The sequence below is a fragment of the Myxocyprinus asiaticus genome, chromosome 43, assembly GCF_019703515.2.
Source record: "Myxocyprinus asiaticus isolate MX2 ecotype Aquarium Trade chromosome 43, UBuf_Myxa_2, whole genome shotgun sequence".
Lineage (NCBI taxonomy): Eukaryota > Metazoa > Chordata > Actinopteri > Cypriniformes > Catostomidae > Myxocyprinus > Myxocyprinus asiaticus.
In genome coordinates this window covers 23,335,805-23,363,365 of record NC_059386.1, presented here as the reverse complement: position 1 = coordinate 23,363,365, position 27,561 = coordinate 23,335,805, and the positions used below count along the sequence as shown (strand labels likewise).

At 38.1% G+C, this 27,561-nt stretch overlaps 1 protein-coding gene across 1 annotated transcript; it reads right to left on the bottom strand.

Moving 5' to 3' along the window:
* Positions 1 to 147: 147 nt before the first annotated feature.
* On the bottom strand, positions 148 to 26,516 carry LOC127433304 (jhy protein homolog). Its single transcript, XM_051685078.1, has 8 exons — positions 26,154 to 26,516; positions 18,367 to 18,895; positions 13,709 to 13,813; positions 11,874 to 12,505; positions 5,728 to 6,013; positions 3,241 to 3,327; positions 2,566 to 2,700; positions 148 to 2,268 (listed from the first exon to the last, which is right to left on the bottom strand). The coding sequence occupies exons 1-8, from the start codon at positions 26,399 to 26,401 to the stop codon at positions 2,068 to 2,070; spliced, it is 2,223 nt and encodes a 740-aa protein (XP_051541038.1). The 5' UTR covers positions 26,402 to 26,516; the 3' UTR covers positions 148 to 2,067.
* Between the last annotated feature and the right edge of the window lie 1,045 nt (positions 26,517 to 27,561).

Sequence of the window (27,561 nt, the reverse complement as noted above, 5' to 3'; positions counted from 1 at the left end):
CCTAATTTCGATCTCTAGATTAGAGAAACGAATAATCCTGATTCCAGCATAACAGCATAGTAACAACAACAATAACAACGATAATAATAATAATATACAAATTAATGGAAAATCAAGCGATTTGAAAATATATACATTTCTTGCATGACACATACACCCATGAATGCACAAGGTAAAGACAGGTTTGCTTTTTCATGTGTTGTTTATTTTCCAAAGGCAATATTTGCACAAACAAAATTAATAACACAGTTTTGCCAAAATTGTTGTTTAAATATCTATTACAATTATAACTAAGGGTTTATTGCAACTAGTACAGGTATGATAAGGATATTTTTGAAATTGGGTGGATAGTGCACGGTCGGTATGTGTGTGTGTGTGTGTGTGTGTGTGTGTGAGAGAGAGAGAGAGAGAGAGAGAGAGAGAGAGAAGGGGATGGGATTGTTGGAATTGTTGATAGACACCAGTTTGTTCTTATATCAAACTTACATCATATATATTATTGACCGGTCTTTCACCTATGTTAAATTCTGATTCATAATGCCTCCACTCATTCACTGGGTTATCTGTCCTATTTGACGTCGCTTTACCTTTCGCGATTTACAAAAGACTGACATTATATTAGTCTAACAACAATGCACTTGTTACAGTTTTGCTAGCTGTAATATAAGTTATTAGACTGGTCCAAAAGTATGCATACTGTGCGGCTCAACTGACCACTTTTTTATTTTTTTAATGACTAAATTAGAAAATAATTCTTAAGTTTAAATCTTTTGAAATCAAATGTTTACTACATTAACACGTGCAGCAAGGGGTAGCTCGCATTTATTTAGACTGTATTCTGTTATAGGCCTTTTTTCTTCTTTTTAAACAGGATACCCTCTTACAGGGTACGTGGCACACTTCCACCCTTTGAAAAGCAATTCATGTCGTTTTCAAAACGTGATTCTGATTAAGCCGGGGAAAATAAAACACTGAAAGAGAATAGGCCGTGCGGAAGGTGATCAATTAAAAGATTAAGCGTTTTGCAACACATGGACGCATCTGCATGTTGCTCTAATAGCAGAGCCATCAGCTCATTTTCAGGGGTCTGCCGCCTCCTTCAGCACTGTCCACAGATCAAAGCCTGCCTCAGTCTCCCAATCCGTAAAAAGGGATGCTAATTCAACCTCCTTCATGTGTGGTTGAGAGAGACCCCTTCAATTAACTGATTTCAATGGCAGGAAAGAGAGAGAGAGAGAGAGAGAGAGAGAGAGAGAGAGAGAGAGAGAGAGAGAGAGAAAGATGCAAAGAGTGTTGGTCTGGAAAGCCAGCATTTCTCATTAATTCAAAAGGTCCAGCATTTATTAGCCTCGCCTCTGCGGCTTAACACTGAAAACACAGAGTATCAAAGCATACATGATGGGTTAAATAGAGGCTATAATCTAATTAAAATATTACATAGGAGTAAATAGCTCTTTGATAACGATCTAAAGCTTCCATTAAAAAAATAGGTGCTTGAGCTTGTTTTAGGGGGGGAAATTATCACTCTAAAATACAGAAAACAAGTTTGTGGGCTCTAATAAGGGTAGCTTCAAAGTGTCATCCTTATTTGACCTATTTTTTTCTCTCTCTGAAAGAAAAGGGCAGGCGAAAGTGGATATAATCAGACTAATGGCTGGGAACTGACAGAAAACGGCACGTTAGGACTGGGTTAACGGTGCATCCAGGTGTGCTTGAAGAGATTGGTGCTCTTGTGCACAGACCAATTGAAACAAGGGGAAAATAGCTAAGCAACAAAACCCCATAACATTTCTTTTGAGACTTCTTTATATCTAAAAATTGTTTTTGGAATTAGTACACAGTTGATTATGTGGTACACACCTGTTCCACTTCCAGTGCTTTGCAAATGGATTACAATAAACAGAAATATGTATACTGTAGATACACACATAGAATCAACAAAGAGATATCCAACACAAGTGGTCATTGTTAAGACTATTCACAAGTGCAGTTATTCTAACCAACGCATGTGTCATACAGCTGACATGTTTGATTTTTATTACTAATCTAAACCAAATAAAGTCTCCATTAAATTGCATGAATGGTTTTGATTTGAGCCACAGCCCGTTTCTCTTCCTCATGCCGTCTCAGCATCTCCAGAGTGGCCATTTGTGTTGGGTCCATTTCTTCCAGATATTGAGCCTGAATGCTCACATTCTTCTCTCGGGATGTGTCCTTTAACTTTTGAGGGGCTTTGGGCTTTGCTATAGTTTTGGCATATTCTAAAGCCTGAATAAAACAGAATTGCAATTAAGAAATTATTTAAGGTTAAAGGTCTTTTATTATTATTATTTTTATTCTACCTTCTTACAAGAATTATTACATTCTTATTCCAAGAAGATTATAATCACACAAAGCAAAGCCAAAAACAAAACAATGAAAAAAAGAACAAAAAACAAAACACACAAAAAACGAAAAATCCTGTAGTAATGTTATGACATACACACCACACTCTGGATGAAAGATATGGAATGAATGATTTACGGATGAAACAAAGCTCATGTTTTTAGAATAAGATTCTCTTACTTTCCTCCTGGGAACGTTGTCCTTGTTGTCACTGCCCACTGGGTCCTCGGCCAGCAGAGAGGGAATCCTACTTATCTTCTTGTTCTGTTCGCGGATCACATTTGAATACAGCTTCTGTCGTCTAATTTTCTCTGCCTGACAGCAGAGAAAGAAAGAGCAGCAAGATTACAAAAGGGAGGTTTAATTACCTAAGCCATCTTTCCCCTCAGGCCCCTCCATTTCTTTGTACATCCCTCCATGATGCTACTCAATAGCAGCAAACAAAAATAAAACTCATCATCTCTCTAGAATCAGTGTTAACACCTTTCAGGCTGTGAGCTGTGCAAAAACAGTTATTATAGGTGAAAATTGTACATACACCTAATGTAACGGAGCTGGAAAATGTTTCTCGGTTTTTGAGTGGAATGCTCATTAGATTATTTGATTCATTTCTATTGTGTTCAAGTCTTTTAAATTCATGAGAAAATTAAAAGAGGGGGTTATTGAGACACGGCCACACTTGACAATTGGACATAGTAATTAGGGATTAGCTAAATCAATATTCAACAAGGAGAGCACCAATTATCCATTGAGTCTTTCCTCTATAAAACGGCACAAATTATTACGATTAAAGAACACTATTTATCAATATTATCAGATGCTTAAGTCTTTATACAGTCTGAAGTGAGTATTCACCATAGCTTCTGGTATTGTGTTTGTTGGGCCAAGTCCTCCAAGCTTCACCTCCTGTTTCATGTTTTTGTAGTCCTTCAGTGTATAAACCTAAGAAGACAACCTATCAGTGAGAACTCTGAAACACTGTTCACAAACAGTAGCACATTCATAAATATCTATTTATTATTAGCATGCTCGGTAGTAATAAACTTTGAAGAGCAGTGGGGAGACACTAGTGTTAGTAGTACACACATAATCTGTTATGGTCTAAAGTGAACCCATGCAATAATCCAAAAGCCATCCCAAACAAAAGCGCTAATCAGGTCAGATCAGACAGGCTCCTTCAGACTCTCTGGACTCTCTGGGATCAGCCATTGGTCATGGACACTGCAGGATGGATGTTTTCTACTCTGATCTGCTTCCCCTTGGGCTGCCATACTTAGCTGTTTTACAAATTTATCCTATAATCCTATGAGACATTATGGCGGGCACAGCAAGGTGAGGAGAGCAAGCCTCTCCCAGGAAAGCAATCTGTTTTATGGTGTAAGAACCACATAATCCGGACACAGCATCAAGTGGATGTGTTCTATGACATAATGACCCTTAAACTGTGATGTCTTCATGCAGCACTGAACACTTTACTCATATTACAAATTTATTAAGAAAACTTACTAATATTTTAACAGTGACCATGATTTTGCACATGTTCAATGAAGTAGCACATGTTCAACATTCCAATCAAACAATAAGATTTATGGATAGCGTCCCTGTGAATTGGCTGGCTATTCAAAAATACCTTAAAAATTTAATTCTTTGAATACACATCTTCTATGAAAAACATGTTTTTAATTACTGTGTTGTAAGTCATTTTTGATATTTGTTCTGGGGCTTAAAGTAAAAAATGTCATGTGGTTTATCCATCCAGGGACAGTAAAAAAAAAAAATAATAATAATAATAATTCTCATTAAAATCTCAAATTCTTAAAAAAAAAAAAAAAAAAAAAAAGGAATATTGTTATGAGTTGTGCAGAATAAACTTTTTTTTTTTTTTAAATAAGCAGTGTTTTAAAATATTATATTATTGAAAAACTTTTGTCCACCAAATCAAAGTAAAAAAAAAACACATAAAATATCAATTATTTTGACATTTGTATAAAAGGCAGGTTATGTTCAGGTCATATCAAGTCACCCTGAGAAAACTTTAATTAAAATGTATTTTAAAAACAAATAATAATGAATTTTTAAAAATCCTTGAAAAATATGTTTTTAAATGTTTTTGAAACAAATTATTAAGTTGTTTACACTTGTGTATTCAATGTGCAAGGAAATCATTTTAATACAGTACATTTAACTTAATTGTTACACCACATTACATTTTAAAAATCATTAAATCAATAAATTTGTAGAAAATGCTATAAATGTTTGTTTGTTTTTTTATGTATATAACCAACATGGACACAAAGGTTTCTACAAACTTCACATATGTGTTTTAAACTAGATTTGTTTTTAAAGATTTTCTTTTTTCCCACCTCTGACAACCTTATTTGCCAATGACCCACTTTCTATGACTAGTCTGAGGCAGGTGGTATTAGGGTAGAGGGACATTCTCCTTCTAGAGAGCATTTGATTTGACAAAATGAGTTCAGTGTGTCATCAATATTTTAGGTCTGTACTCCAAGAAGAGAGAAACTTTCTATTTTAAATGCGTATATCTGCTAAAAGATCATTTTAGGCTTAATAGGGTTAGAACTTAAGTTTCTTTGTCAGGAATGTTAATCCAGGACCAGGCAAAAGATATTTGTTGTCTTACATGGCAAGATCACAGTAACCGTAATTTAACATTCCTCGGGCTGAATGGACACAAATCTTCACCCAAGCATCCCGAGTAAACATAAATATTCTCTCTGTAGAAATGGCTGCTCAGGCCACCACATGTTACTGTAGAGTACGTCTGTCTCTCAAAGAGACTGCCCTGCAGAGTGCAAGGTGCTAAAAGACAAAGAGACCATCATTACATGCAAATCACCATCTTACCAGCCCTGCTCCGCACAGACGGGGGTGTTGCTTAATCACCTTATTCTCTAACACTTTTCAATGTCGTCTTTGTGACCGCGCCTTATATCATCATCTCATTGCAATTAAGAGTGTCTTCAATTACTTATACAATTAACCTGCTGTCTGAATTGGCCCTCACAATAATCGTTACATCTGCAAAGGACTCCATTGAGATACTGTCATGGCAACTTAAACATGGTCTCAAAGTATAAAGTGGAAGGAGTTTCAATCATTATTAGTTTACTTCGCTCTATCACTAATTATAATGAGAATTATGTGCACAAAATGTGTTTAAATTGTACACCAAAAAACTGTTTGCAGCTCAGAAGTATCAGCTCAATCTCTACAAGCTGTTAGATGCTGACAGAGTCACATACAATATAAATAAAGCATGAAAACAAAAAGCACGCAAAGCTACGTTTTTAAATGTTAACAAAATAGACACATACGCACCTTATAATTTGATTTATCTTTCATCTGTCTGTGTCTTTCCATTTGTGAAAGGTAGCCTTCTGAGCAGCTTCTGTGGATTGGATTCAGCTGCCGCTCAGATCTGTCAGAGCATATCTCAGTGTCGCTGACATTAGCTCTTGTTATGGGGGGCAGCACTGTGTAAGCACTAGAGAGCTGTGTTGGATGTGCACAGGGTCCCACACTCTCCTCATCCGTGGGCATAAGATGGGATGGATAGTGACTGGCCTCCACTTGAGGAGATGTGGGAAATCTTAGCACAGGTATCCTAAAGAAACATGGAGCACATCATGAATGCCTAGGCCTGGAGAACATGTTTTGCACACTTGTTGCATATTGCACAATTATGTTTTAAATGCATAAATAAAACAGCAATAAAACAAGTGCACTTAAAGCTGTAGTGTGTAGTTTCTGTGCCATTAGTGGCACCAAACGGAATTGCAAAAATAATATCATGAGGACATGTGCAACTGTCACAGCAAGGCTATTTTTTAACATTGAAAAACTTGCACACATCATCTTAAAAAATGTATAGTGTTTGAACATACTTTTATGAACAATACTCTATACAACAAGGTTTCTATCTACACAAGCTTGATTTCACACGTTGTTGCATTCAGAAATGTGTCAGAACACAATAAATTTCACAACGCAAGTGTGTGGCAACAGTTTGGAGAGAATCTTGCTAAAGAAGTTAGCTTAAGTTAGTTAAACCGCTGACATGTTTATAGATAGCTACCTAAATAACAACATATTTGGTTTAATTCCAGATATTTTAAGGTAACTCAAATGTTGAACATACTACAGAGTTGGCACTGAAACATACTCTATACAAGTACACGAACGCAAACGCAGAAATTTGTGTTCACAAGGTTCACAACTAAACTGCTGATATGTTTATAGCTAGCTACTTGAGTAATAAAATGTTCAGTTTAATACTTTAAAAAATATCCACAAGCAGAGAGTGCTACAAAAGTGGTGTACAGAGTTAAGGTGCTCTATGGTCAAAGGTTCAAAAATAGTCCAAAAAAGCTAAATACCAATGGCACTCATGTTTTTTCACTTTTTTTGTATACAGCCATGTGCCTATTGAGACTTTTAATGTAACAAGAGTGCCATGGGTTATTTTATTTTATTTTTTTAATGTTTTTAGTTTAATGCAGGTGTTTTCAAGGTAATTCTATTATGCCCTTAAAGGGACAGTTCACCCAAAAATGAAAATCCAGTAAATGTTTACTCACCCCTGTGTTGTTATAACTCCATATAACTTTCTTTCTTTTTATTAACACAAAGGGAGAAATTGTGAAAAAATATTGTGCTCAGTGATGTCATACAATGGCAGTTTATGGTGACCACCTCTTCAAGCTTCAAAGAAAGCAAAAGTATAATTCAGAAGTCTAATAAATTATTGTATGCGACTCATGTCTTGTTCTGAAGCAATACGATAAGGTTTGGTGAGAAACAAACCAAAATCTAAAGTGAAACTCTTGACCGAACGTTGCAGTCCTTTGCGCGTTCATGCACGAGAGCACCAGTTACGTTGCGTTCAAGCGAAAACTCATTTTGTTTTATCCAAAAACATGTCCGCCACAGCAATACTAACAACAAAACACAACACAGCTGCACACAAACCAGAGAACAGAACTTACAAAACATGTCTGTAGTCGAAGAACAGATGCAATTTATGCCCATTAGTACTCGATTAAACAGAGAGAGATAGAGGAGGCTGAAAGGAGCCACACATACACACCCAGATGCTACAGTCAGACAGAGAGTACAGGAGACTGTCGTATTTTGCAGGTTTCGCTTACTGAAAGTGAACTGGAAGAACTGGAGAGAAAGGCAGATGGAGTGGGAATGTCTGTCATATCTTCTCAATTCTGAACCGGTGTATATTTGTGACAGACCACTGCCTGAAGAGAGTGAGACCTCAGTGAAAACAGTCAGTAGCGGTAACATTCTCTGCCAAACGCAAGTAGTTTTTAACCGGCAAGTGAGATGCTGGCTTCAATATAATGTTATCAGAATGATTTTTGACTGGTGCCAGTTCATAGCAGATGGGGCTGCATGATGTGACGCTGCAAATAGAAATCAAGCAATCAACGGAATGTCCTGTCGCTTGTCACGACTGCTTAGGACAGGTCTGTTTAGAACACGTCGTGACTGTAGCTGCCTTCGGCCTCCTCTATCTCTCTCCGTTTGATTGAGTATTCCGGTTAAAAAAATATGGCTAGGCATAGAAATGCATCTACAGTGCTATGAAAAAGTATTTCCCCCCTTCCTGATTTCTTCTATTATTGTGTATTTTTCATACTAAATTGTTGTAGATCTTCAAACGTGATATATAAAACAAAGGCAATCTAAGTAAACACAAAATACAGTTTTCATATATATATATATATATATATATATATATATATATATATATATATATATATATATACAGGTGCATCTCAATAAATTAGAATGTCGTGGAAAAGTTCATTTATTTCAGTAATTCAACTCAAATTGTGAAACTCGTGTATTAAATAAATTCAGTGCACATAGACTGAAGTAGTTTAAGTCTTTGGTTCTTTTAATTGTGATGATTTTGGCTCACATTTAACAAAAACCCACCAATTCACTATCTCAAATAATTAGAATATGGTGACATGCCAATCAGCTAATCAACTCAAAACACCTGCAAAGCTTTCCTGAGCTTTCAAAATGGTCTCTCAGTTTGGTTCACTAGGCTACACAATCATGGGGAAGACTGCTGATCTGACAGATGTCCAGAAGACAATCATTGACACCCTTCACAAGGAGGGTAAGCCACAAACATTCATTGCCAAAGAAGCTGGCTGTTCACAGAGTGCTGTATCCAAGCATGTTAACAGAAAGTTGGGTGGAAGGAAAAAATGTGGAAGAAAAAGATGCACAACCAACCGAGAGAACCGCAGCCTTATGAGGATTGTCAAGCAAAATCGAGAATTTGGGTGAACTTCACAAGGTATGGACTGAGGCTGGGGTCAAGGCATTAAGAGCCACCACACACAGACGTGTCAAGGAATTTGTCTACAGTTGTTGTATTCCTCTTGTTAAGCCACTCCTGAACCACAGACAATGTCAGAGGTATCTTACCTGGGCTAAGGAGAGGAAGAACTGGACTGTTGCCCAGTGGTCCAAAGTCCTCTTTTCAGATGAGAGCAAGTTTTGAATTTCATTTGGAAACCAAGGTCCTAGAGTCTGGAGGAAGGGTGGAGAAGCTCATAGCCCAAGTTGCTTGAAGTCCAGTGTTAAGTTTCCACAGTCTGTGATGATTTGGGGTGCAATGTCATCTGCTAGTGTTGGTCCATTGTGTTTTTTGAAAACCAAAGTCACTGCACCCGTTTACCAAGAAATTTTGGAGCACTTCATGCTTCCTTCTACTGACCAGCTTTTTAAAGATGCTGATTTCATTTTCCAGCAGGATTTGGCACCTGCCCACACTGCCAAAAGCACCAAAAGTTGGTTAAATGACCATGGTGTTGGTGTGCTTGACTGGCCAGCAAACTCACCAGACCTGAACTCCATAGAGAATCTATGGGGTATTGTCAAGAGGAAAATGAGAAACAAGAGACCAAAAAATGCAGATGAGCTGAAGGCCACTGTCAAAGAAACCTGTGCTTCCATACCACCTCAGCAGTGCCACAAACTGATCACCTCCATGCCACGCCGAATTGAGGCAGTAATTAAAGCAAAAGGAGCCCCTACCAAGTATTGAGTACATATACAGTAGATGAACATACTTTCCAGAAGGCCAACAATTCACAAAAAATGTTTTTTTTATTGGTCTTATGATGTATTCTAATTTTTTGACATAGTGAATTGGTGGGTTTTTGTTAAATGTGAGCCAAAATCATCACAATTAAAATAACCAAAGACTTAAACTACTTCAGTCTGTGTGCATTGAATTTATTTAATACACAAGTTTCACAATTTGAGTTGAATTACTGAAATAAATGAACTTTTCCACGACATTCTAATTTATTGAAATGCACCTGTATATATATATATATATATATTGAAGCAAAAAATTTATCTAACACCTTTATCACCCATGTGAAATACTAACTGCCCCCTAAACTTAATAACTGGTTGTGCCACCTTTAGCAGCAACAACTGCAACCAAACGCTTCCGATAACTGAAATCACTGTTTCACAACGCTGTGGTGGAATTTTGTCCCACTCTTCTTTGCAGAACTGCTTTAGTTCAGCCAGACTGGAGGGTTTTCAAGCATAAACTGCCTGTTTAAGTTCCTGCCACAGCATCTCAATCGGGTTCAAGTCAGAACTTTGACTAGGCCACTCCAAAACTTTAATTTAGCTTCTTTTGAGCCATTCAGAGGTTGACTTACTCCTTTGCTTTGGATCATTGTCTTGCTGCATAATCCAGTTGCGCTTGAGCTTCAACTCACGGACTGATGACCGATGTTCTCCTTTAGGATTTTCTGGTAGAGAGCAGAATTCATGTTTCTCTCAGTTATTGCAAGTCGCCCTGACCATGAAGCAGCACACCATCACACTAACACCACCATTTTTGTCTGTAGGTATGATGTTTTTTTGGTGGAATTCTGTGTTTGATTTACGTCAGATGTAACGGAACCCCTGTCTTCCAAACAGTTCCACTTTCGACTCATCAGTCCACAGAACATTCTCCCAAAAGGATTGAGGATCATCAAGGTGTGTTTTGGCAAAATTCAGAAAAGCCTTAATGTTCTTCTGGGTTAGCAGTGGTTTTTGCCTCGCCACTCTTCCATGGATGACATTTTTGGCCAGTGTCTTTCTGATAGTGGAGTCATGAACAGTGGCCTTTATTGATGCGAGAGAGGCCTGCAGTTCCTTGGATGCTGTCCTTGGATTTTTTGTGACTTCCTGAATGAGTGTGCTGTTAGAGTAATATTGGAAGGTCGGCCACTTCTGGGAAGGTTCACTACTGTGCCAAGGATTCTCCAATTGGAGATAATGGCTCACACTCTGGTTCTATGGAGTCCCAGAGCTTTGTAACCCTTCCCAGACTAATGTATTTCAATCACCTTCTTCCTCATCATCATCATTTCTGGAATTTCTTTTGACCTTGGCATAGTGTGCTACTGGTGAGACCTTTTAGCCAACTTCATGCTGCTGAAAAAGTACTATTTAGGTGTTGATTTGATTGAACAGGGCTGGCAGTAATCAGGCCTGGGTGTGTCTAGTCCAGCTGAACCCCATTATGAATTATGCAATTTCACAGATTTCGGGATGTAGTAACTAAGGGGCAAATATATTTTCACACAGGCTCATTTGATATTGGATACTTTTTTTGCTTCAATAACATTATCATTTAAAAACTGTATTTTGTGTTTACTCAGATTGCCTTTGGTTTATGTTAGATTTTGTTTGAACTTTTGAAACAACTTAGCATGAGATATACACAAAAACAGAAGAAATCAGGATGCGGGCAAATACTTTTTCACAGCTCTGTATTCTTCGACTACAAACTTTTCAGATTTATTTTGCAAGTTCTGTTCTCTGGTTTGTGTGCACCAGTGTTGTGTTCTGTTGTTATTATCGCTGTGGCAGACCTGTTTTTAGATCAACAAAACAGGTTTTTCACTTGAACACCCCATTTCACGAGCGGGTGCAGTGTAACTGCTGCTTTCGTGCACTCTCATGAACACGCACAGGACAGCAACGGTCAGTCAAGAGTTTCACTTAATAATGCATTAGATTTTGGTTTGTTTCTCACCAAACCTTATCATATGCCTTCAGAGTTGCATACAATAATTTATTAGACTTCTGAATTATACTTTTGTGTCCTTTTGAAGTTTGAAGTGGTGGTCACCATAAAATGCCACTGTATGACATCATTGAGCACAACATTTTTTCACAATTGCTCCCTTTGTGTTAAGAAAAAGAAAGAAAGTCATATAGGGTTATAAAAACACAGGTATGAGTAAACAGTGACTGAATTTTCATTTTTGGGTGAACTATCCCTTTAAGTACAGAGGTGTGCTACATGCACAGTAATGCAACACTTTGCATGTACAACTAGACCGCACACTTACAAAACATTTGCATTTGTGTACTTGCATAGAGTACATTTCTGGCCCTAGTGTGGTTGCACTTGCCTCAATCTGTTGTGATTCTTGGATGATTCATTCTCAAATGCATTAGGGAAAGGTTTCCCAACACGCCACTGTCCTAAGCCCTTAGTAACACTTCTGTCCACAGTGTATTGCCTGTGTACTACTTCAGAGTGGGGGACTGGGGAAGATACAACTGCTTGTGGAGCCAAGCCCACCTGCCTTACTGCATTAGAAGGCACTGAGAGTTGAAATGGATAACCTGGTCGGAGGAGGGGTGGGTTGAACAGATCACGCCTATCCAATTGCAGTGCTTGAGAAACAAGGGTAAAAACTGTCTCTTGCTGAGTATGATTTAGTGGCTGTGCATGATTGGCAGGTGAGTGGAGGTTTATGTTAAGGTTGACTGTTGGGGTATTAGAAAGAGAAGGATGATCGGACTGAAAATGTTGAGGTGGATCATGGGTGTAGCTGTAGGCCACTGGAGCATCTGGAAACATATGATCCTCAGAGTGCAACTGGGGTTGGTTATCAGTGCTGATGACACATCTCTCTGTAACTGGTTTAAGGTGCCCTCCAGGTTTGGGTTTGGCTTCAGGAACCTGAGACTTGAACTGAACTGATTGGTTGTTGGTTCTCTCTCTCTTCTTTGGATCCTTCCTCTCTTTATGACTCTGCTGCAATTGGGAGAAGATTAACAAAAAAACATATACATATAAAATGTGACCAAAGAACTCAAGACTTAGGGGCTGTTCAGATCAAACGCGTTGTTGCACATAAAAGCTAGACGAGAGCAATAAATATAACAAAACACAATGTGTCGAGATGTGTTTTTAAAACTTCTTTTTAATTTGACACAGCATCTAAAAATGTGGCGCTCCTGCACGAGACGCTGAGAAAACAGCAAGACGTGGCACAACAGTCAAAGACGTACATCTAGCGCATGTTTATATAGAAAACAATTGACAAACAGTGCAGATGGGTGCAAAAACTTGTTCAGTTTGAACGGCCCCTTGATTATTCTATGTTACGATGACACAGAAATCTAGATGCAACTGCTGACAATAGTCTACCATATTGGATATGTTTTTCAAGGCACAAAAGATTGATATTAGCATAAATGAAATAATTTCTCCAAATATGATAAGAGCTCTTTGGGCAGGGAATTACTTAATCCATTTCTATCAAATTAGTAATACAGAACAATTCCCCAAATAAATCAGATTACAAATTCATTTAATGGCGAAAACTTTGACAATAGCGTCCCACATACACTAATTTGAAATATTTTAGGGCAAGAGCTAGAAGAATCCATCTCATTGAGCAGAGATATGTCCTTATATAACCATGGCTTCATGACTATTTAAAGCCATGACCGAGGAAAGGGAGACAGGAGCATTTATATAATGCCTCTTATGGTGAGCCTGGCATGCACGGGGGAACCAACAGAAATTATTCTTGTGAGGTCTGGGGCTGTGCCTCAGCATGTAATGCCGTTGATTTAGCCAAAACCAGCTTGCACCATTCTTAATGGGAAAATATTTACACTTCTCTGCTTGCTAGCATTAAGGTGACCGTTCAAGTGCTCAAAATAATGATGCTCCTCCATTCCCCCTCTTTCCTAGGCACAGGCTCCTTTTCAAGATATTTCAGAGGCTTCATTGTGCCTGAACAACTCTATCAGAAATTGCGTCCATCATAGGAGAAATGAAATCCCGGGTGACAGTGTGCCCACTGTGCAGACATTTTCATCTTGAGAGGAAGCCCTTGCAGACTGTTATGCATTAGGGCAATGGATTTTGCCAAGCAGCCCCACCTACGTCTGCACAGATAGAAAGATGGATGGAATCAATAAAGTGAGCAGGAGTTAGGGGCTCTACCTTCAGTTTTTGTGTTTGCTGGAGCCACATCAGCTCGGGATTCCGCACATTGTCTTGACTCTCCGGGCTACAAGTGTTAACAGTCTCATAGGAGGTTTGCCTGGGCTGTGGAAATGAAGAAAGAAAAGACAGGGGAATAAAAGGGCTGACTGCTTGATAAACTTCCTTTTATCAATTCACCTGTTGCCGTGTCGATGAAACACATTTATTTTGTTTCCTATTTATATTCATGTATTGACTGCTAACAACAGGGGCGAACAGAGCGAACAGAGCTCTGTGAGAGCAAAACAAAGACATCTGTGAGTATATGAAGTGTCTGGGCAATAAATTACACACTGAATCAGTGTTTGGTGTAAATGTGTCGTGACTGCAATAAACCATCCACATACACAAAAGCTGAGAGTCGAAACACAGTTTACAGCTTGTAAATAGAGGCTTGAGAAATTATCTCAAAGTCTGTTTGTCTGTGAAATAATGTGGCCCTGAGCATCTGGAAAACAAAATAATAAAATTTGCTTTTCATGATCAACTCTTTATTCCTAATTACCGACTGTTGCACCCATGAGTTGACCTACATATTTTACTGAAGAGTCTATTGATTCTCTTTAAAAAGATTCTCTCAAACCAGTTTGAAGATAAGTGTCTGGCTACATTCACATTACATCAGTGCACTCTCTCAATTTGTCTTAATGTACCCGTTCAGAGGAAGAATATCTTCAGCTAATGCCATAATGAAAATCATTTAGTAAACTTCCAACTTCCAGTGGCTGCTGAGGACAATTCTCGATGATCGATGGTATTGACAGCTTGCAGCGTTCCTAAATGCATGTGGCTATAATTCTGAAAGTGTGAATAGAGGAAGGTGAAAGAGACACATGCGGCAGTGAGTGGATTGAGTTGTAACATATCCATCAATAAACAGGCAGCCATGCTGGTCTATCTATTTAGCGAAAGGCCAGGTGCGCAGGGACCTGATCTGTGGACAGTCTCCACATTTACTGGGTCAGAGACACTAAGTGGACAGGTATTTATCTGGAAACAAAAACACCAAACAATAAGCATGAGGACATTTAAGTCCTCATAAATCCACAAAGTTCAAATGGGCTTGGAACAACATGAAGGTAAGTGAATGATGACAGAATTATCATTTTTAGGTGAACTATCACTTTAACGTTCATACTTCATAGCAAAACATCTATTAGAACAAAAAAAAAACTTTTTTAATGCTACATGGTTAATAGGAGGCTGCGTGTACAGGTCATTTTCCTGTGTATAGACAAGTGTCGACTTGAGTTGTCATTGAGATGTACTGTAACAGGTGTGTGAGTGGCAGACATCAGAGACCTGCCCTTCATGTTCTCTCAGCCGCAGCAGGCCACAACCTCGACCCATCCACGACCACTGCCTTTTGTCGGCCATTTTAATAATCTCAATCAAATTGAGGAAATGATCAAACAAAATTGCATTTTGAGCTTCATAAACTGTGTAATATCTATTCTGTTAAATTGGGGCCCATAATTGCCTCTTGGGGCGAGACGTGGCACAACAAAGTCAGTCGATTGGAGCTTGCCATTTTCCTCAAGACTGGGAAACACAGCTTTTGCGATGAAGACTTCAAAGAGCCGCAATTCTTGAATTGCATTTGGTTGCTATTGTGACCGCCCAGGCAATCTTGATTAGGTGTTTACACTGAGGTAGGGTATACAGTGGCATAGAGCCGTGGAGCCTTGGTCTAGAGCTATTAAGAGATTGTACATTATGTTCCTGGCTTTGAAGTGAGGGTCTGGGGGATGACGAGGGATTGGGGCTGAGTGCAATGGCAGAAGATTGCACTGCTACTTCTGTCTTTATCAAAGGGGGCTCTGCGGGAGCTCATCATCGCTCCCACACACGCCAGTAGGAAGTTGGTGCATTATGAGATTGTGTACATTTAATAACACGGCTAATTATTGGGAGTTAGAGGTTTGTCAAAGAGTAAATAGTGGCTTTTTAAAAGCCTAAAAGAGTGTTCAGACATGCCTCGATAATGATGTGGAAAACTGAAGGAAATGGGACAACAAAAACACATAAAAGGGCAAAAGTGAAGGGCATGTATCAAATTTATGAGCAGATGCTTAGCTTCATAAAGATTTAAGGTATGAGGTCTCTGTTTTTTCTCTCATTGTAGGCAAATGACAAAAAAAAAAAAAAGAAAAAACTTAACCAAGTGGGAAAAGTATTTTGAATGATCTTCATGGTGTTATATTATATTGCAAAAGCCTCTTTGTTAGATAGTAAGGACTGTCAGTTGCAGTGTAGTTATAATATCTATTATACTGTGTATACAGATATTACACTTTGGCCCTATACCATCAAATTACACAGACCATCTTAGAACATTAAAGTATTCAAGAATTTCTACATATATTTTACCAATGTAATTTTTAACTTTTTCAGAACCCAATTACGATCCAGGGACACACAAAATATATTACCATGCTTTGCCTTGGGTCAAATGCCGCCATGCTTTCCTTCAAATAAAATTTTCTTCAAAAATGTTTAATTTTTTTTTTTTAAAGTAGCAATTTGTGATATGACACTCATAGTTTGTCTTAGCAGCATCTTATATCATAATTATTTTAACAAATGACAAAAACCTTTTAAAAAAACATGTTCAACAACCAAAATGCTGTCCATTAGAATGGCCACAGGGTCTAAAAGGGTTAGACAAAGTGATCAACCTGAATCAACCATATTTAGTGGAATATTTTGATCATTCTTATAGTCTGATTGGTTGGTCACCATACTTTTCATTCACCCTTATTTGATATAGAAATTATATTCCGATATCACAGCTATCTCTGTAGCGGCTAGTCCCTAATATTGCAAATAACACATACATGTGTTTACTTAATTTAAATAATACATGCAAGCAGGTATTATTATCAGTTCACTAAGAGAGTAAATCCATGGATCACTACAGACAATTAAAAAAAACATCTGTCAATCCCTTTCAATTTCTTTTTTTAAATGAATTTATACAGGTTGGTTAGATCTGTATAAGTCGTGTAATCTTTTAAAATGATCCTGAATGATCTTCACTAGTATTCAGACAGCATGAAGTGAAAAGGGCTACATGGAATATTTTCTTATGAGCCTAGCATATGTTCTCAGGAAAATCATGTTGCTACTCCATTTTCCTTCTGAAGAGATGAGAAAATAACTCAAAATAAAGCATTTTTCAATGAGCCGCCACTTTAAACTTACATTGCCGCCTTGTAAATAAAACTTGACAGTGCAGCATCTTTCTTAGCAGAATGACAATGCTCTGGATTCATACCAGGGCACTGCTGGCGCAATCAGGGCACCTAAAGAGGGAGAGCTTTGCTCTGTTTACCATGTCACAATGCTAACGGCTCTTCACTATGCTAATGCAGCTGATGTGAGACATTAAGGTGGGACTGGGCTCAGATGGGCTGGGTAAGGTCTTAAATGTAGCAAATACACATGGGCCGCAGTGTACAGACAAGCCAACCCTGCCAATTATACCCTGGGACAGGTGCACATATAACTAAGAGCCTATTAGTAACCATGCCTCTCTGATGTTCTTAACAGCCACTGTTGTGCAGATCAACTCATAATAGGCACTACATAGGCAGGCATGATTCGTTCTCTTCTCCCTGCTCCATCTGAAGTCTCTCTCTCTCTCTCTCTCTCTCTGTGTGTGTGTGTGTGTGTGCCTGCCAAATTAATTTCCGTGACACAGGCAGTATAGTGTCCTTCAAATCAGGGCAATGAAAACACCAAGGTCACTTATTCAGATTTTAAAAAGAGCAAAGATAAAGGCCAGGTCATGCTAGACATGATATAGGCCTTTGTTGTATCTAAAAACAACAATATGAACCTCTATACTCAATGGGATACAATAAGAGGTACTAATGATAGAAACCTTCACTTGCCTTCACTCTTTTAGTTGTTTAAAAAACAGAGGTATACAAATGATCAAAATTAGATATATAATATAAAATATAAAAATTAATTATTATATTAAATACAGTATATTATATTATACTATAATAATGACAAAATTGCTATTGAACCTATTGAAATTACAATGAACGATATATTTTAAACAGCATTTATTAATCTTGGTTAATGTTAATTTATGAAAACACAATCGTTCATGGTTAGTTTGTGTTAGTTCATAATGCATAATGTTCACACACACAATATTTGCTTTCAAAAATGTTTAGTATATCATGCTGAAATTAACATTAACCATGATTAATACATGCTGTTAAAGTATTGTTCTTTGTTAGTTTATGTTAACTAATGTAGTTAGCTAATTAAAACGAATACAACCTAATTGTAATGTGTTACCAATAATTCTTTACATAGGGTCACCTTTCACATGTCATAAAATGAGTTAACCAAACAGGGCCTAATAGTCAGTATCTTGTATTGCGGAAGCTATGAATGTATGCTGTGTTAGTTCACCCCCTAGTGGATAACTATGGGACTTCAGTCCAATCACCAACGTCTACAACCAATTTGTTTTTCATGTTAAGTTAATGTTCGATAAAGAGTAGTTAAGTTTTGTTTGTAGGAATTTACTGAAAGAAAGCTATTATTTTTCACAAAGATTAAAACTGAATTGAAAAGATCTTTAAAACACGTACTTGCTTGGTTTCATCTGGTTTATCTTCTTTTTTCTGATGGGCCCTCAGATAAGAGCCTTGCTTGTGTGTGTTGATACCAAGAGTTGCCTTGTTTCGCTCCACAATATCTTCCCTTGCTTTGATTGGCCACAGATCAGAAGGATGTCGAGAGGTTCTTTTCTGGGGTGGAACAGATCTTTGTTTCACTTCAACATGCAGGTGTTCTCGGTCATCACTTTTTGAGTCTGAGGGGTTAAGAATGTCTTTTTGACCAAACGTTGGTTGTTGTGGGTGCAGATGGAAAGGGGTCGAAGGTGCTGGGGACAGAGTGGTGTCCATCAGTGCTGGCGATGAATTACTGACAATGTTATATTCTTGCCTTTCACGTACAGGCACATTTTCCAAAGGTTCAAGACCATCTTCAGACTCCTCAATTGAGTCCAGTGATTGTCTTGTGTCTAGCTGGTTGAGGAATTGGCCGCCTTCCAGATTCCGTCTCCAGTTTGGATCATAGCGCAAGTCAGCGTATTCATCTTCAGAGGGTGTTTGCCTGCAATATTTCAAAATTAATTTAAAGAGTTCATTAAAGAGGAAATAAGTCATAAGTACTTAGAAAGAGATTTAAATGCAGGAGCAGGCTGGGTATGTCTCATTTTGTAGTTCTGTATTGTCAGTAAGACTGTCTGAATGCTTGAAACAGCCATCAAAACACAAGAAAAAAAAAAAAATCAGCTACACTTCTCATTCGCAGCGAAATGGTAATAGTGTGTTGTAGTCTCTCTCCCCCACCACCGCCTTCCCTTACCCATAATGACTATGGGTCTGAAGACCACAATTTGAGGATAGTTTTGCAAATAGCTAATTCAAACATAAGAAATAGGTTCAAACTACAACCTAATGTGCTCCTAGCATCATTGGATGAAAAGAGCTCATTAAAATAATTAGAAGAGTGCCTCTTTGTTGTGCGCCTCTGAATAGTACAAGATGCTCTTCACATCTCATGATGCCAAATATGAGGCAGCCTGGATGCATGGCACTTCAGCCAATGAGGGCAAAGGGGCAAGGAATGGCTCCGTAATAATTCATCTGAAATGATCTTGAGAATGCACCACGGGCTCACAGCTGTGAAAGGGTCTTTAACATGCAAAGTCCCTCTCGTGCTAACATAAATGTGTCCAAATTAAATCCAACAGCAAAACACATTCTATTGTTTTCAGCTCATTTTATTCTGAATGTGAGACTTAATGGTGCTGTAAGCGATTTTGTCCATTCTAGAATTTCCACAAACTGAGCCGATGGATTAGCCACGCCCCCTCTTTCCAAAACCCGGCACTGCAACTATACCAAATGAGCTTTATTGAGACTGATGTCGAGCAGGAACGTTTGTCAAAAACAACAGCAGCAAAATAGCGCCCTCAACTGACAACTGTGATAAGCAACATGGCATAAAAACGTCATTAAGCCTCAATAATTCACTGCAACTACAATACTTTGAGAACGTGCAAAATGATTGACAGGCAGAATGCATCACTGACCGTGGCCCACGGACACATTTTTGTTTGCTGTTTAAAGAGTCTAGAGCTGTCACTGAGACTGGTGAGATATCTAAGAACACTTATTTCATTAATATCTTTCAGGGAATAGGACTTTTTTTGTATACCTGTCCAGGAAAAAAAATCGCTTACGGCACCTTTAAGTCTCTTTAAAGACAATGTACGTGGTAAAGAGGATGGAAACTAAATGGGTAGTTACTAGCTTCAGTGTGATTAAATATTACTGCACATTTATTTGGAGGATTTCAGTCTTAGACATGAAAATACAATTTGCTTCAGTTCTAACAAAGTCTTTGTTCAGGTTTTCAACAATCATTATGAAAAAGGAAAACTATGCATGGGGTTAAGTACCTCTTCAGTGCATGAGCTATCAGTCTGCAAAAAATTCAAACAAATACCTCCCTCTTTTCCCTGAGGCAGATTTTGAGAGGCGCTGGAGGACACAACAGTTGGGCTAGAGATAGGAGTGGAGACAGATGCAGTGATCCACACTTCAGATTCCAGCATCTGTGTTGCTACAGCACAGAGAGCTCTCCCATTCAATTCCAACAAAGCAACTGCTATTTAACAGACCGCTCAATGAGACCTTATTGTGGTAATGCCCTGCAAACTAAAAATCTAATTTCCTCTAAATGAGGGTACTTGTTCGGAAAGTACAAAACATTAGTGGGTATTTCGGCTCAATCAAAATGCAAGCGCAAACATCATTTTCAAAGACCGTCATTATCTATTAGACACGTGAATAAAAGCTGTCAGTCATTTGCTGAGCAGCAAAACAAAAAAAGCTCATAATCATTTTGTTGGTGATGTATTTAATTTAGTCTATTCAGGTATTGCCATTGTTCATTCACTCTATTCCAGCAACAGAAGCAAATTCAAAAACCTGACATTCAAAACAATTTCAGTAGGCCATTCACTACCAGACTAAAACAGCAAAGGAAGCATTAATATGTCCTTAAATAATTAAGGTGATGCACTGATCCTAGCCTATGCTCTAGTACATGAATGATTGTCTGTATTAACCATTTCTATTCAGTTTTATACATTTTAAAAATATAAATGACTTCCTTAATGAAATGATAAACAGTCAAAATGGCATATAGTTATGACTTGTTAAATTGGGCATTTAAGGAATATTCTGGGTTCAACACAAGTTAAGATCAATCTACAGCGATTGTGGCAACATGTTGATTACCACAAAAATTAATTGTGACTTGCCCCTCCTTTTCTTTAAAGGGGTCATGAAATGGAGAATCAGTCTAAAGAGCATTTACAGTGCGTCCGGAAAGTATTCACAGCGCTTCACTTTTTCCACATTTTGTTATGTTACAGCCTTATTCCAAAATGGATTAAATTCATTATTTTCCTCAAAATTCTACAAACAATACCCCATAATGACAATGTGAAAGAAGTTTGTTTGAAATCTTTGCAAATTTATTAAAAATAAAAAACGGAAAAAAAAAAATCACATGTACATAAGTATTCACAGCCTTTGCCATGACACTCAAAATTGAGCTCAGGTGCATCCTGTTTCCACTGATCATCCTTGAGATGTTTCTACAACTTGATTGGAGTCCACCTGTGGTAAATTCAGTTGATTGGACATGATTTGGAAAGGCACACACCTGTCTATATAAGGTCCCACAGTTAACAGTGCATGTCAGAGCACAAACCAAGCCATGAAGTCCAAGGAATTGTCTGTAGACCGCTGAGACAGGATTGTATCGAGGCACAGATCTGGGGAAGGGTACAGAAAAATTTCTGCAGCATTGAAGGTCCCAATGGGCATAGTGGCCTCCATCATCTGTAAATGGAAGAAGTTTGGAACCACCAGGACTCTTCCTAGAGCTGGTCGCCTGGCCAAACTGAGCGATCGGGGGAGAAGGGCCTTAGTCAGGGAGGTGACCAAGAACGCGATGGTCACACTGACAGAGCTCCAGTGTTTTTCTGTGTAGAGAGGAGAACCTTCCAGAAGAACAACCATCTCTGCAGCACTCCACCAATCAGGCCTGTATGGTAGAGTGGCCAGACAGAAGCCACTTCTCAGTAAAAGGCACATGACAACCTGCCTGGAGTTTGCCAAAAGGCAGCTGAAGGACTCTAAGACCTGAATACTTATGTACATGTGTGGGGTGTTTTTTTTTTTTTTTTTTTATAAATTTGCAAAGATTTCAAACTTCTTTCACGTTGTCATTATGGGGTATTGTTTGTAGAATTCTGAGGAAAATAATGAATTTAATCCATTTTGGAATAAGGCTGTAACATAACAAAATGTGGAAAAATTGAAGCGCTATGAATACTTTCCGGATGCACTGTATAGTTACCACCCTGCTGAAACATCTCGTTTTGAAATCTCTGTATTTGTGATGTCACAAGACATTGCTCATTTGCATGAACATGGCACACAACATGCGTCATTGTTGTGGGTGTACTGTTAAGGAGAGAATGGCTCAAGTTACTGCTGCGAGGTGAGTTGTTTCTTTTATTGAAAGATGTGGCAGTGCCAACTATATTGCACCCTGCGGTAATGCTGGTCAGTAAACCATTTCTTTCTAATCTTTCATTTATCAGTGTTTGTAATAAACAGTAAGCCATCGTTTATCGCTAAGTAGAGGTCTGCAACCCAACCCGGGCCCAACGGGACCAGAGAACCCGTTGGGTTTCGAGCCGGGTCCGGGTCAGTTTTTCAAGTAGGACTTCAGGTTTTTAAATTAATGAAAAAATAATCAAGGCCTACCAAACTTGTTTTGTGCTTTCACTCACAGACACGCGCGAACGGAGGAGTTAGGGGCCGTTCACAACTAATGTGTTTTTGCGTGCATCTGCTCTGTTTTACCACTGTTTTCCTATGTGAACTGCTGGACGAATGTCTTCGACTGTTACAGCGCGTCTCGCTGTTTCTTCAATGTCTCACGCAGAATCAGCACATTTTTAGACACCGTGCCAAGTTAAAAACAACAAGTTTAAAAAATGCATGTCGAGGCAACTGCAATCTGTTTCATTTGTTGCATTGCATCTAGATTGCTTTTAGCGTGGGTGTCACAAAGATTCAATGTTCTGAACAAGTTCAGGCTGCAAAGAGGTGACTGTTACATTGTTTAACATTTATTCCAGATTGTTCTGCACCAAGCAAAGTTTCAGCACTTGATAAATGGTAAGGCAATTTTTTCCACTTCTGTTCTAGTGTACTGAGGGGCTGCTGTGCCTTGTAAACACACAGTTTTAACAGTTACAATACTGTTAGGAATGTTGCCTACGATGCTAACACAAAATACAGCCTATTGCAACAGTACTTGCTAGGAGAAAGAATGATAAAGGGATTTCGTGTTTGTTGGGTTTGGGCTTAAAATCACTGCTGCTTATCAAATCAAACGGATAAAGAATATTTGTTTAAGTTGAATAATTGTATTATGTGTGAAGAAAGCAGAGTGAAATTAAATATATGGTGTTTTAATATACTAATATACACGGCGAGGGGTGTGGATACTATTTTTCTCATGCAATGATGTTAGCTAATCAGAACAGTAGGCGTTTACTTTCATGTTTTAAAGGAGAAGCAGCCTAAAATAGAGCGTTTCTGACAGAGGGTCAGGAGGAGGATGGAAAATGATCATGTTTTACAAATATGACTCTTTGTGCAAAAAACTTAACATTTATAAGCTAACCTCAAAGAACCTAATACAATTGTTTTTTTGTTTTTTTTAAAGCATTTCATGACCCCTTTAAAAAAAGCACAAATCTGGGTTACAGTGAGACACTTTGGGAAGTGAACTGAGCCGTTAAAATACTCACTGTTTCAAAAGTATAGCAACAAGAAGTAAACCAAAAGTAACCTTTTCTGTGTAAAGTTATTGCCATGAATACGTAATGCCATAAACCCTGTTATCTCGGTAAACAATGAATTAAACCACTTTCCAGCTCAAATAATACACAATTTTTAACAGAATGAATGTAAGTGCTTTTATAAAATTTTAAGCTGCTCTTTTCTGTCTTTAAACATTAAAAAATTTGGTCCTATTCACTTCCATTGTAAGTGCTTCACTGTAACTTCAATTTTTGCTTTTTTTTTTTTTAAGTAAATCAGTGACAGTTCAAAATTTATTTTTATGGTAATCAACATTATGCCACAAATGCTGTTGATCAAGTTTAACTTCTATTTTTAGCTTTTTAGCAATTCACTTACCTAATAGTGCAGTGTGGCAAATGAAGTACAAATACAGTATGCAGTATTTGGAATTAATGAGGTCATCAAAACTGCATGTATTATAATTATACAAGAATTAGAAATAAGATAATGTGCAATAATTAAACCAGAATTAGAAAAAATATATATACTCAAAAATAGTTTTAGATGCAGTACAGCATTTCACTCTGCAAAACACTGATGTCATCACGTCAACTACCTAATTATTGGTGGTTGCATGAGATTTAAAGAGGCCCTATTATGCTTTTGGGGATTTTACCTTTCCTTTAGTGCTTCAGGATCACAACCTGTAAGTATGCTTGATTATTTGTGGATTTATCTGCTACCAAGAGTTCAAATGCGGAGTTTTGTGTTTTAGCTACGGTGTACATCCAGTGCACAGCTGTGGGCCTCTGCTAACCTGATAGCTAATGTTATTGTGTTGAAATAGTTTTGCTAATCAGCTGCCGGTCCACTTTTACCTACAATAGTGTAGTAAGAACAGATTGTTTGTCGTTCTTACTATCATGAATAGTGATCAAGTGTGGAGATGGATTTATTTTTACGAACGGTCATTTTACGTCTGCAATCCATGGTAGTGCTCGGCTAACTTGCTATGTAATGTTATTGTTTTGGTAAGGGTTTACTGTTCAGCTGTGGGCCGGCTTTAACCTAAAACTGTGTTACAAAATGGTCGATCTCAAGAGTCTTATATAATTATACAATTACAAGCTGTAATGTTATGGCCGTTATCCACTGTAATCCTTGGTCAAATTTGCTCACTAACCAGGAGTAAGCCTCTGTTCTCTGTTCATAGCTTGGGCGAAAAAAGTTCGGCTACACCCATTCCAGCAAAAGATGACTAACTTAGATGCACTACGTGACTTTTACTTGAAGCTTTGTTAGGTTCACAATAGTCAACAGTGTACTTGTAAGAAAGCTACAAAATCAAAGCTTACCACTGTGAAACGTCCTGCTCAAGTCATGCTTGCGAAGGTGGTTCAGGATCGATCAGCTTGTTCTTCCAAACTTTCATTATCAGACTCAAACTGGTACGGCAAAAACTGACACCATTGTTACCATAGTTACAATAGTGTTTACAGCTGTTAAGGAAGCCTGAAATTGGGTTATAGTAAGAGGTGTTACATTTCCGACACACGCTCTAAACGGTTGACCAATCACAACAGACTAGGCCAGCTGACCAATCAGAGCAGATTGGGCTTTTCGGAAAGGGACAGGAGCTAAAACGGAGCGTTTGAGCCAGAGGATGAAAATAGGTTTAGCAGAAATGTACAGTTTGAGAAAAATAATGTGTTTTTTTAACATTAAAGCATGTAAACCTATTCTAGTAGACCCCCAAAATAAAATCAAGAACGTGTAAATTAGCATAATACTGGGGGGTAAGCTCTATCGAAAGCATTTGTGGCATAAAGTTGATTAACAAAAAATTTTATTTCGAATAATCTCTTTCTTTCAAAATAAGTAAATAAAAAAAAAATTAAAATCTGGGATACAGTGAGGCACTTGAAAGTGAATGGGGCCAATCTGTGAATTAAAAGTTAAAAAACGCATGCTTCAAAAGTATAGCCACAAGAAAAGACGTAAACAATTTGCATGATAACATGATTTTCATGCTTACTAACCTTTTCTGCATAAAGTTATATCCAATTTTGTAACTTCTTTGCTATGACGGCATAAAGCCGTAAACCCTAAAACGACCATAAAAGAGACTAATTGAAAACTTTACAGCTAAAGAAAAAACACGAGTTTTAATAGAAGAATTACTGTAAGTGTTTTTATACAATTATAAGCTTCTCATTTCTGCCTTTAAACCTTTTAAAAAAATTGGCCCCATTCACTTCCATTGTAACTGCCTCACTGTACCCACCATTTCCCAGTTTTTCCCCTCTTTCTTTTCTTTTTATAGAAAATGAGTGACAAGTCAAAATAATTTTTGTGGTAATCAATATCACACCACAGTTGCTGTAAATTGAGCTTCATTTGTATTGAACCCGGAATATTCCTTTTATTGATAGATCCCATCCAATAGCAGGGAAATAGCGTTGTCTTACCTCAATGTCCCATGTCTTTCAGTGGTCTGTGGTCCTTTCACTGGTCTTGGTTTCAAACCTCGTAGACTATCATAGACATCAATTTGTTCGTCACTGTATTCTGATTCCTCACTGTCAGTCTGTTGCTGTTTGAAGTTCTCAGGAGACAGGCGGTCACCGTCATGTGCGATGCGCATCTGAAGCTCTAGTTGGTACTCCTTCTCCAGTACCAAACTCTCAGTTTCGGACTCAAGGGAGTCCCACAGCATCGGTAAAGCTGGCACATCTTCCCTCAAACTCGAGTGCTGGTGTATGTTGCCTTTTGAGCTATCCAACGCCGCAGGCCCGTAGAGCTCATGATGGTACCGTTGCTCTGAGATGATAGTCTTCATGGCTAATATCACAAGTTAAAATTCAGTGTGCTGAAGAAACATTTAGTTTAACTTTCCTTAATTCTGCTATCAAGTTTGGGGCAGTTTTGAATGTTTGTTTGTTTTTTTCTCTGTAAATATGCGATAGACGGACGTCTTTAAACGTAATAACGCGTCTCATTGTTTAATCAGCGTCTCGTCCAAGGGAGCCGCGTTTTTAAGACGCCGTGTCAGGTTCAACTGTTTCAAACGCGTCTCGATAAACATACACGTTTGGTTCGTTGCGCTGCGTCTGTCTTTTTGTAGCGCAAGAACGCGTCCGGCCTGAACAGTATTATTTAAGATTTAGCTATTCTCGTTAACCTGAATGTTGACAGTTCAGCTGATTTTTGACCCACTCTGACCGTTACCAATGGTTTAGATGTGGACATGGTCTCTTTTAACGCGGTCAAACATAGTTTAAATCACTTCTACAACATAATTATACATCAAACAAATTACCTCAAACACAAATAGATCGATATGCTTCAGATCAGCTGGTTTATCGGCAAACTACATAAAAACAAAACTGGTCGTTCATGTTACAGGAGTGTTTCGTTTGCGAAACTGTCGCTATGGAAACTTAGACGCAATGGCGCATGCGCAGTACTATTACAAGCACATTCTCTCAAACTTGCTGTGGGGATGAAGGGTGACGTCAGGGAGTACGCTGTCATAATTTTAGCGTTTACGGAGAAACAAATACAGACTATAGTTTAGTAAAAATTGTTTCAGTCTCTGGATTATATATTGGAAGTACATAACTTTTCAAAGTCTCGATGAGCACTAGATGCATACCGTTTACTTCAGTGACAGCTGACATTGCCAAATGGCTAGATCACCCCAAAATTTTTTTTAAAAAAATAAGTCATTTACTCCCCCCTCATATTGATCCAATCCATTACAGCTTTGTTTCGTGGAACTCAGTCCCCATTCATTTTAGTGTGGAAAAAAAAAAAAAGGTGATTAGTGACAGCCTAACATCTCCTTTGTGGTCCTCTGATGTCAAAGGTTTAAAA

What these genes read in the sequence shown, in the direction of transcription:
- LOC127433304 (XM_051685078.1), bottom strand. Translation starts at nt 26,401, where the DNA reads ATGCTGTGGGACTCCCTTGAGTCCGAAACTGAGAGTTTGGTACTGGAG. An exon ending in AGCAAACACAAAAACTGAAG is followed by an intron (nt 12,506 to 13,708) that starts GTAGAGCCCCTA and finishes TCCCAATTGCAG; the next exon opens with CAGAGTCATAAAGAGAGGAA. An exon ending in AAGATAAATCAAATTATAAG is followed by an intron (nt 3,328 to 5,727) that starts GTGCGTATGTGT and finishes TTGTCTTCTTAG; the next exon opens with GTTTATACACTGAAGGACTA.